Genomic DNA, 12,323 nt, shown 5'->3' on the forward strand with positions numbered 1-12,323 from the left:
AGGAAACTTCACCATACATAGTGGTACTCTCTCAAATTCCCTAATCTCACAAATTTATCAACTTTTTCGTATTTCACTATCTACTTTTCCATCTCATCTATACACAAAAATGATCATACCCTTGATCTTTCCACTACCTAAAAATGTTCCACTTCCATTTTCTAAACTATAAAATTCCCTTCTCTTGTCATTTCACTTATCCAAGCAAACTACATGCCCAATTGATCCTATTCTATCCCATCTTCTCTAGCAGATTGTTCTTCCATGATCTCTATCCTCTTATGTCTATTTTTAAAAACCCTTACCTTTTGTTTTAGATTCAATACTATGTATTGGATCTAAGGAAGAAGAGCAGTAAGGGCTAGGCAATGGGGGTTAAGTGACTTGCTCAGAATCACATACCTGGGAAGTGTCTGAGACTAGATTTGACACTAGGACCTCCCATCTCTAGGCCTGGCTGTCAACCCACCAAGCCATCTAGCTGCCCCTCTCTTTTTTCTCTTTAGTTAAAAATTTTCCCCCCATCAGCAGAATCCTGCCTCTCCTTCCATCCTTTCAAATGCTGAATGAAAAACAAAACCCCAGTTACAAACATGTGTAGTAAAGCAAAATAGATGTCTGCATTTACAGTGTCTAATTGGCTAAAAGAGGGTGTGTCTGTGACTGTGTGTGTTTTCCACATCATTCATTCTTGTCACTATACAAATTATTCTGGTATGTTCACTTTATTCTACATCAGTTCTTATAAGTCTTCCCAGGTATCTCGACCCTTCATCATTTCTTACATAGCACAATAGTATTCCATTAATTGTTCAGCCTGTCATCAATTTCTCCTCAATGCCACCTCAAAAAGCCCTTTTTTTAAAATTTAGAGTTTTGCTTAGGAATAGTTATTCCCTTAATCTACCCTCACACTGTTTCTCCCTTCTCCTTTTTATCTCCATCTTGACTGAGATGTATTTGTGTATATTTTCTTTGTGTTCTATAACTTTGTATTCGTTCTTCTCCCCTATAGCCAGTTTAGGTTCATGTCTCAGTTATTCATTCCCACTTCCTGTTGTTCTTTCTGTAGATGCTTGTCTGTACCACCCTAAGAGAATTTCCCTATCGCTTTCCCTCCCTAATGTATTCTTCTTTCCCTTCTTTTTCCAGTCTTATTTTTAAGATCATCAAGACATTTTAGAACTACTTGTAGGTCTAAGTAGACTTCTTCTTTAGCTATGATTATGATAGGTTGCAGAAGGTACACATATATCATTTCCCTAAATTAGGGAAAGCAGGAAAGGGAAATAAGCATTTATCAAGTGCCTACTATGTGCCAGGCACTGTGCTCAATGCTTTATAGATGTCTCATTTGATCCTTAAAAAAGCCATGTAAGGTAGTTTTTATTATTATCCCCATTTTGTAGATGAGGAACCTGAGAAGAATAAAGATTAAGTGACTTTGACTTGCAAACATGAAGTATCTGAGGATGGGTTTGACTTTCCTGTGCTTTATTCATTATACCACCTAGTTGGCCTATTAGAAGGCTGGCGAATTATCCTTGTTTAGTCCTTTTTTGTTCTTATTTACCATTTTATGTTTCTCTTTATTCCTGTGTTTGAACTTCCAAGTTTCTATTAGCTGTGGCCTTTCCATAAGTAATTTGTCTTTTCCCCTTGGAAGATAATACTGTTTCCCCCCGTAAGATAATACTTGGCTTTAAGCTCTCATTTGTTGCTCCCATTACTTGAATTTTTTGTTTGTGTTTTTTCCCCTTTGACCTGGAAACTGAATTATATATTGCTATGTTACTGGGAGTTTTCATTTCGGAATTTGTTTCAGAAGGTACTTGGTAGATTCTTTCTATTTCCAAGAGAGATCTTGTGAACAGTCTTTTCTTTTTCCAGCAAAATGTGAGGCAGGGTTCTTAGTTGAGAGTGGAGAAAAACAAACTGTAGGAAACTTGAAGAGAGATAAAAAAATTTCACTATTTCCTCTGGTTCTAAGATCTGATTAGTTTTTTGTTAAGATTTCTTGAATTATAAAGTCTAGGTTCTTTCTTTGGTCATGACTTTCAGGTCTTTGTCATATATTTTTCTCCTCAATCTGCTTTCTCATTCATCATCCTTCTTGACTTCTCTGAAGATACTTTAATACTATTGATCACTCTCTTCTTGATATTTTCTTCTTTCTAGGTTTCTATGACACTACTCTATCCTGATTTACCTCCTACCTTACTTATCTGATGACTCCTTAGTCTACTTTACTGGATCTTTGTTCAGGTCACACCCATTTTCTGTGAGTACTCCATAGGATTGTGTCTTAGGTCTCCTCCCTCTTTGTACTGTTTCACTGGATGACCTACTCAGCTCCCTTGCTTTCAGTTATTTCTTTGTTGATTCATAGATCTACTTACCTAACCTAACCTCTAGTTTCATATCGTTAGATGTCTCATAGACATCCTAAACTCAGCATCTCCAAAGTTGAACTCATTATTTTCTCAGACCTTTCCCACTTATTTTCTCTATTTTTGTTGGAAGAACCATTTTCCCAATTACCTAAACTTATAGCCTCGGGTCATCTTCAACTTCTCATTCTCCCATATCTAATCTTTTTCCATGTGCTGTTGATTTTACCTTCCTGGTATCTCTGTCTCTTCTCTAATCCATTCTCTACTCAGCTAGCCAATTAATTTTCCTAAATTAGAGAGTTGAACATTTCAACCCAACATACTCATTTAACTCCAATTAAAATTCTTATCATGTAGAACAGTGATGGTGAACCTGTTAGAACCTTTTATGGATCTTGCTGCTTCCCATGGCCATGGGGACCTGGGGGCAGAGTAAGAGGGCTGCTCCAAAGATGCCTGGGAAGAGGTGCTCAGAAACTGAGTGTCCCCTCCCCTGAGTTCTGGGGCAGAGATTGCGCTGCCAGCTATCTTGTGCCTGCCTGGGAGGAAGCTGCCTCCTACAACAATGGGGTCCGTCCTTGTATCTAGCCTCCCCAGGGGTAGACCAAGGGAGGAGGCTGCTGCCCAGCTTGGATCAGCTGGGAAGGTGGGGGAAGCCCAAGGCGGGGAGTGGCCCAGACTAAGAACCCCTCCCCCTCCCCCATCCCCAGAGAAGCCACCTCCTGCAGCCATGGGACCCATCCCTGTATCCAACTTCCCTAGGACTGTCTATTGAATTACAACCTATTTGGGAGGAGGACAGAGGGAGTACAGTTAGCCTTTGGGAATGAGGACACAGACACAGACGCACACACAGACACGCACACACGCACACGCACACGCACACACACACACACACACACACACACACCCCCCAAACTGGTGGCTGGCTGGGAAAGAAGCAAGAAAGTGGAGATTTTTTTTTAGGGGGTGAGGCCAGTGTGAGAAAGGGAGGAGTATGGCCCGAGTGCTCTGCTCAGGGAAAGGGTATAAGCATAGAGGGACGGGGAGGTACAAGGAGGCACAGTGGAGAGGGGGAAGGGAGCAATTGCCAGGACACAGGCATGGGCATGCCCACAGAACTGTGTCATAGGTTCACCATCACATATCTAGAAAATCAAATATAAAATCCTCTCTTTAGCAAGATCTTTTACAACCTGACCTCTTCTTCCCTTTCTAATCTTAAAACTTACACCCTATAACATACTCTTCAATCCATTGACACTGTATTGCTCCTCACATAAAATACTCCTTCTCTAGACTTCTTGTTCCCCAAACCTGCAGTGCTGTCCTTCTACCTTTTGACTTTTTGGCTTACTTTTGATTTCCAGCTAAAAATTCATCTTTTCTGAGAATCCTTGCCTGATGATCCTTAATGCTACTACCTGCCCTCTACTAATTATCTCCCAAGACTTGTTTGTACATAACTGTTTTCAGGTTGTCTTCTCTCTTAGTCTGTGAATCCTTTGACTTTTGCTTTTCTTCATACCCCTTCCACTTAGCCTAGTGACTGGAAGACAGTAAGCAGTTAAATGCTTATTGATTGACTAAAATGAACATCTTATATTCTCAGACCTTTCTTGTTCATTCATGGAAATGCTTCCTCTGAGGGTGTCATTCAGTTATTTATGTTTATCTTTTTCTTTTCTGGAGAATATAAGCAATTGTAAAATTTAGTTGGGACAACCTCTTGTTTCTGTATGGTTTCTATTTATATAACAAATGTGCATTTGTTCTACTTTTGGCTGAAATCATAGCCAGTTTTCCTTCCATTTTTGTTGAAAAAAATTTAAATGTAAGTGATGTGTGTGCTCTTGTGCACTGGTTTCATAAATATTAAGTAATACAAAGCAAATGCTTTACATTTTACCTTTTATCGCAGTCACTCAGATTGTTTATTCATTTTTTAAAATAAGTTTCATATTGTTCCAAAGAATATCTTTTCCCATTCTGGCAGCCTGAATCTGAATCTTCTTCTTTTTTCACTTGACTTAATAGAATTCTATTCCATCATTATTTAGGACAAACTAAATGTAAATTCAGGGGCAGCTGAGTGGCTCAGTGGATTAAGAGCCAGGCCTAGAGACTGGAGGTCCTAGGTTCAAGTCCGGCCTCGGACACTTCCAGCTGTGTGACCTTGGGCAAGTCACTTGACCCCTACTGCCCACCCTTACCACTCCTGGGCCAAGGATGGTCCCTAGCCCGGATGAAAAAAAGGAGGAGGGTTGGGCGTGGGGCTAGCAACCCCACCCTGTAAAAACTACATCTGCTAAAGAAACTGCAACCTAAAGTAGGGGCAGTTGGGCTAGCTCAGTGGATTGAGAGCCAGGCCTAGAGACGAAAGGTCCTAGGTTCAAGTCCGGGCTCAGACACTTCCCAGCTGGGTGACCCTGAGCGACTATGTGTCCCATTGCCTACGGGTTGTGGCCCTATTCTCCTAGAATGGAGTCCCAGGATTAAAAAAAAAAAAATGTAAATTCAGGGTAGATTCAGATGTACTCATTTTTACATTTGTAAAAAGTCTTATTTAATTAACATTGCTTAAATGTATTATTTATCTTGACCCCCGTTTTTTAGGTTGGATCCTTGGAACAAGCTATGTTAGATGCACTTGTAATGGATAGAGTCGCATTTGTAAAACTTCTTATTGAAAATGGAGTAAGCATGCACAAATTCCTTACAATTCCTAGGCTAGAAGAACTTTATAACACAGTAAGTATTTAAAATTTTTAAGTTATATCAAAAGTACTATAGGGACCCCATATCCCCTGGGAGTATGTTCCAAGACCTGCCACAAGTGCCTGAAACCTCAGATATAAGTAAACACCTACTGACTATATATATATTTGTGTGTGTGTGTGTGTGCTCTCTCCCTTATCTTCCCCTCTACCAAGTACTTCTCTGCTTCCCCCCACCCCCAAAAGTGGCCTACATTTACAGAAAGTCCCCTCCATTATCTGGTGGCAGCCCCTTTTTCCCTTCCTTCTTCCTCCCCCTGGAATGACTTTTGGTAACTGAAATCCCAGATAAGGGGAGACTATTATAGTATTTTTAAGGTTTGTAACCAGTACTGTCAACATCATGTCTTTCCATCTTTTATGTTCATTTGTGTCTACATCTTAGTCTGTCAGTCCAAAAGTATTTATTAAGTACTTACTATGTGCTAAACACTGAGGATACAAAAGAAAGGTAAACAGTCTCTGTCTTCAAGGAGCTCACAGTCTAATGGGGGAGACAGTTAGCAAACAAATATGTATGAATAAAATATATAACAGTTAAATAGGAAATCATTAACTGAGGGAAGGCACTAGAATTAGGAGGGTTTGGGAAAAACTTTCTGGCAAGGTAGTATTGTAACTAGAAGGGATGAAGAAAGAAAGCATTTTTATCAGAGATGGTTAGGAAAACTGTCCAGAACATTTTCAGCCAAGAGATATAGTGTCTTGTTTGTAGAATAGCAACTAGGCTAGTATCACTGGATCAGAGAATATGTGGAGGTAGATAAAGATGTAAGAAGAGGGTAAAAGATGGGATGGGAGAGAAGGCTTTGCTTACAAAGGATTTTGAATGCCAAAGAGGGTTGTTGTTGTTGTTGTTGTTTTTATCCTGAAGGCATTAGGAAACCACTGGAGTAGATAATGAATTAATTTGGGAGAATCTTAACTTGTATTTTCCATTTCCCCCTGTGTAATGACTATGCGAAAGGTTCTTAAAGTGTATTCCATCAACCCCTGGTGGGGGGTCCCCAAAGGGCATCCATTGTATTAAAACATATTTTCATATTAATGCTAAGGCATTATTTACATATTAATATGCACTTTCCCAAGTACATATCTGAGTGAGGCCTGGTTTTTTTGGGGGGAGGTATATAGATAGTTCTTTATGAAAATTCAGTGGTAGCAGCTCAAGTGCAGCCCCCAGGGGTCATCTACTCCATGCACTGAAACCTCTTGAAGTAGCCCATATTACCCACCAAGAGGTCAGGACCACTTAGAAAGGAAGGAGGAATTATACAGAAAGGTCTGCTTATACTAAACAAGAATTGGATATATTTCAGCCAAAGCAATATATCATAAAAGATTTACTGTAACAATGGATGTGAGAATATAGCTGTCTTTTATTAAGCCAGACATTAAGGAGATTTCCCAAATACGATTTTTTAAAAATTGTTTTAGGAATTGTACTATTTATCTTTCATGTATATGATGGGCTTACTAATTTTAAATCTTTTACTAAAGAAATACTATTAAATTTATGTTTTAATTTTTAACGTGGTATATATAAATAGCTCTTTGGGGTCCTTGATCATTTTTAAGCATATTAAGAAGTCCTGAAACCAAAAGATTTGAGAATTGCACTTTTACATAATTATCATTCCTTTTATCCTTAAATTATATCATTTATTTTAAAATGATTCACTGTACTCCTTTATCTTTTAATTCTGTGCCAGATAAAGAGCTTCCCCTTCTAGTTCCCCAAACTTCCAATTTTTCATTACATTTTATGCTTTTGGAATCTGCTATTTACTAAAATGAAGCCAAATGCTATTGTGAGGGGGGAAATTGTGAAACTGGCTGTATATTTAATGATTTTTATTATGATTTTATTGACAGACAGGAGAAGGGAAGGAAGATGAGAGAGAATGAGTGAGTGAGTCAGTCAGGGACAACCCGGCAGTGGGGAGACCGAAAATTCAGTCTTGCCTCTCAGTTTATCAAACTTTCTCTCCACCCACTCACTGACTCTTACATGTCATGCCTTCTGAGCCAACTATGTTCTTGCTCTTTTTCCTGGGCCACCCAGGGAGGCAGCCATCCATCCTGCCTCATGATCCCTGGCTTTTCCGGCTGACTCCAAGGGGCACCAGAGTTTCCATTCTATCCTTGTGATCCAAGTCATGTGTCTCTCCCCCCTCCCCCAGTAATATTCTTCACACACTATATAATTGTAACAGACACCCCTAATTTTGGAGAAAATTTGAGGTAGTGTGTCTTCTTTCATTATTGCTTTGGGTACACCTATTGTTAACATGATTTAGCATATGCTATCAGATTAAGGTTAGTTTGCCCATTAGTTTTGATTAGTTGGTGGTTTTCGAAGCTCAGTGGTGTGTAGGCTTTATCTGGAAATGCCATTAATAATGGCAAAATAAAATAAATTTTAAAAAGATACAATAAGACTTTTTTTAAAAATTTATTTTCCTTCCTCAAAGTCTTTCCCATATTTTTACAAATGTCAAGGATGACTTCTCCAGTTCTGGAATACAATTCATTATTTTCATTACTTAAAATAAATTTACCTAGCTTTGAACACAATTAAAAATTTTAAGACATTTAAAATTCTTAGTTTTACATTTTTCTTCCTTGCTGTGCTTATATTTAATTTTATGTAAGTCTGTTTAGAAACAGATCCATAGAGACTGCTAAGTGGCGCAGTGGATAGAGAACCAGGCCTGGAGACGGGTCCTGGATTCAAGTTTGGTCTTAGATGCTGCCCAGTTCTCTGACCCTAGGCAAGTCTCTTAATCCTAGTTGCCTAGCATTTACTGCTCTTCTGCCTTGGAACTGATACTAAATATCAATTCCAAGATAGAAGTCAAGATTTTATTTTGTTTTTTAAAAGAAAGAAAGGAAGAAAGAGATCCATAGCAGTTTAGATCTAGAAAAAGGACTAACTTGTTTATTTTTATCTACTAATTTTTACAGATGAAGAACCTGGCATTCCAATGTTCATTTCAGTAGGGCTATATACTATTTTCCAAATGTTCTTCCTTCATTCTCTATCCCATTTGGAATTTTTAACTCCTTAATTGTTAGGAGGAAGTTTTGTTTCAAGGAAGTCTATAAAGGAAGTATTTGCATAGTAAACCCCACTTCCTTTCCATTGAACCAGTAATAAAGAATTCTAAAATTTCTCCTATTGATCTGTAACCAGTTGTTCAATGGTGAACATCTATTATTAACTACTGTGCCACCTATACTGTAGAGTAATTAAAAAAAATATACATATACATATACATATACATATACATATACATATACATATATATATATATATATATATATATATATATATATATAAAGTTGTCCACGAGTTGACAGTTTAGTTGGAGATTAGAAAGTCAGTAATCACTGATTAAGCACCATTATCCAGTGCACTGTGATAATCACTAACTGAGACAAAATGATAAATAAGATACAGTCTTTGAAGACTCATGTAAATTTAAACTAAATGGAACCTTTGGGATCTTATGGTATTCTAGTCCTAATTCATTTTACAGCTGAAGAAACTGAAGCTCAGTGAGAGAATTTATTTCTAAAACTGAATTTCCCTGAAATATTTTTTAAAATATTTCTATCTTAGGTGTCTACTGTGAAAAGAGGATATCAAGGTGCCTGGAATTTGTGAAAAATATGAAAGGATGTCACAGATAATTAGCGATACTATTTTTATGATACAAATTCCCAAGGAGATTTTAGAAAAGTGAGAGAACTTATTGCTAAGTAATAAATAAGAAGGAACTTGATTTGAGCCTCATACATAGAAATTCTGAATATTTGTGGGTGTGAATTTCTGTTTTTCTATACATTTCTACTAGAATATAATAACTTCTATTTCATAAGCTTTTACTGTTAGGTTGAAAAAACAATCACTAAGTGTGTCGAAGTAGTTTTACTATAGTATAAAAGAATCCTAATTTTTTATAATACTTCAATTTCTCAATCAACAAATATTTATTAGGTGCTTTCTATTTGTTAAGCAGTGAGCTAGGTTCTGGGGATATAAGGAAAAAAACCAATGAAATAGCCCTTGTCTTTTATGAGGTTAAAGTCTAGCAAGGTAAGAAAACAAACACACAAACACACCTCCCCCTCCCACCACCACCCTGCACACAGAGAAAAATCTGTTATATTTAAATGATAACGAACTGCCTCTTACTTTACTGTATAAACTGATATCATAACCTAGTCACCTGGACCATTATAAACAATATTAAAGCCTTTGACAAAGCTGCCCATGCTGTCCACTTTGACCATCACAAAACTCTGGTATACCTTAAAAGAATATTCTTATATGGATGACCAGTGGCTTAAAACCTTTTTGTAAAGAAATCTTTGTCTTTGAATTCTTCCTAAGTTTTATTGATAGTTTTATAGAAATTTTAATATTTACATATTTTTTCGTTTTCCATAAAGAAACAAGGTCCAACTAATCCAATGTTATTTCATCTTGTTCGGGATGTCAAACAGGTATGTTTTACAATATTTGGAAATATTGTAAGCCCTTACTTGTTTTTTAAAAGACTTTATAGATAATTCTTACTTAGAGTTATCCTAATTGTCAAAATAACTATCTTTAAAATTTCCTCTAATATTTCTCAACATAGGTATGGTGGATAGAAAGCTTGTTTTGGAATTAAGAAAAATTAAATTCAACTCCTGCTTCTGACTTGTGTTGCCTATGTGTCCCTGGGGAAATTGTGTGTTCTCTAGGCATTTCTCTAAGTCTTTATATTGCAGAACAATTGCTTAATGTGCATTATCACATCAATGAATTCACTGGTCATAAGTATAAGTATGCCCTCAAAAAGTCATGAAGACAAAGGAACCTTTTCTATCTTGATTTCATTGTATATTAATTTGAGTTATTGCTAATGAAAGTTTATTTTAAAAATTATAAAATGGAATCATCAATGACTCCTAAAGAAAGTTTGTTACTCTTTAATATTCTATAACTCATTCCTCAGAAACAATAAAAGTTTTTTAGGATGATAATATCAAAATAAGTCAGAAATAAAAATAATATAAGTATTACATTTATACAACTTTTCAAAATACTTATTTAACCTTCATCAAAAAGTCATTGAGTTTGTTTGGTTCTGTGATATTTTCTTAGCTGTAATTATGATCATCAAGATATTGGTTCAGACCTACAATTTGCAATTTATACAACCTCTTGTTTGTTTTGAAGGCTCTGTCTGTATGTACTCAAATGATTTTATTTAAAACACCTTACCCAGTGAATTCTTAATTTGGAAGTATTTAGTTTTTATTCCCTTTCAGTTTTTCTAGTTTCTAGGTTCTTCATTTTAGTGCTTTCCTCAGACTGGAATCCAGTAGGGAAAATTTGGATTATTTTTTCTAATTCTTGTTTATTGATTCTATTTTTTTAAACTGGCACCACTTAACAAGATTCTTTCAGAAGATTTTCAGAAGGAAACATTTAATTGATTAGCATGAAAGGAAAAGATGGCAAGCTTTGGGTTCAGGAGTTTTCCTTCACATTTGCAATGTGAACTAGTAGGAAGAAACAATTGATTCTGTCACCAAACACGTGAGTTGATGCAGCTATACTTTATATGTTTGCTGTGATAACAGGCCCAATTTTTTTTACATGTACATTTTTCTTCATATATATATATATATATCATGTACTCAAAAGGGACAAAAATGATTTGAGCATTTTCAGAAGTATATAAAACAAGATGTTTGTATAAGAAGTACAAATTTGGGTAGGATGGGACAGATGAGGAAGATGTTTGCTTCAAATTTTTGTTAAGAGTGATTCTGTCCCCTCATCCCCCTGCAGTTTGTCATTTCTAGTATTCTCCTGTCATATTGGAAATTTATGGGGATCTTGTTTTCCATATTAAAATATGTCTTTTTGCATTTACTGGTATGCAGAATGAATTAGTTTATTAAGGACTCTTGGGAGCAAAATAAAAGTGATTAAAATGAAGACATTTTCTAGTTTAGGCTCATTTTAGGCAGAAAAAGAATAAATAATAAAGTAGAGATGTCTGATATGAATTTTGAGGTCTTGTGCTACAAGATAATCCTCACAACAGATATGAAATATGAAACTACAAAACTTTTGAAAAGTACAGATCTCATGAAATAAATTATGAAGAGAAAAATAGGAAGACTATCTGGGAAGAATGGGTCTTGACAGAATGAGAATAATAGAAGAAAAGATATTTAAAATAATGTCATTTGAGTATATAGACACAGACTTGTACATTTAATCTATTTGTTCAGTGATCCCAAGTAAAGATTTACTACAGTGATGAAAATCATGTAGGTGTAATTCCTTTTCCCTCCAATAAAATTATGTAGTTTAGATTTATAATAATTCTGTGTTCAAAATGTTCATGTGTAAGTGAATTGTTGGAATGTTAGGTTTCGTTTACTTATAGAAACAATGTGATAAATGAGGATTAGATTTTCATACTACTACATAAAAATCTGTTTAGCTGATCATGTAAAAAATATTTTGTATTATGATAATTTCAAATGGGCAGCTAGGAGGTGTGGTGCTTAGATAGTGTGGTTGGCCTTGAGCCAGAAAGACCTGATCAAATCCAGCCTTAGACACCAAATAGCTTTGTGACCCTGGGCAAGTCATTTAACCCTGTTTGCTCATCTGTAACATGAGCTGGAGAAGGAAATGGCAAACCACATCTGTATCTTTTCAAGAAAACCCCAAATAGAGTCATGAAGAGTTGGACATGAACTGAAACAACTGAAAAACAAAAATTTCAAATGCTAATTTCAGAATTTGAAAACATTTTAGTAATATGGGTCAAGTAACATAAAGCATAATTACATTAAAGGCTATATAACTATATGTTAGTTACTTAGTCTTTCTAAGTCTCATCAATAAATGCCATAGAATTTTCTTAACTCACAGATCATTGTGAGGATCAGATGAGCTAGTAATATATATATAAAGTGCTTTGCAAACATTAAAGTTCTATATAAAATATATTATTTTTAATTTGGGAATTTAAGCACTATTTTATAACTTTCCTAAGGGGAAATCTACTTTATAAGGTAGAAAGAAATTTGTATATTTGGAAAGAAGCCTGTGTTTCTTCCCTCTACATCACTC

General features: G+C 35.9%; 1 protein-coding gene across 1 annotated transcript in view; it reads left to right on the plus strand.

Annotated features, from left to right (window-relative positions):
* The window catches only part of TRPM7 (transient receptor potential cation channel subfamily M member 7), a 105,959-nt gene that overhangs the window by 38,744 nt on the left and 54,892 nt on the right, over nt 1–12,323 (plus strand). Inside the window, exons 12-13 of the mRNA XM_044665170.1 lie at nt 5,010–5,144; nt 9,629–9,682. Coding sequence (XP_044521105.1) covers nt 5,010–5,144; nt 9,629–9,682 — 189 coding nt within the window. The remainder of the gene's footprint in view (nt 1–5,009; nt 5,145–9,628; nt 9,683–12,323) is intronic.

Source organism: Gracilinanus agilis, chromosome 2 (assembly GCF_016433145.1).
Source record: "Gracilinanus agilis isolate LMUSP501 chromosome 2, AgileGrace, whole genome shotgun sequence".
Taxonomy (NCBI): Eukaryota; Metazoa; Chordata; class Mammalia; order Didelphimorphia; family Didelphidae; genus Gracilinanus; species Gracilinanus agilis.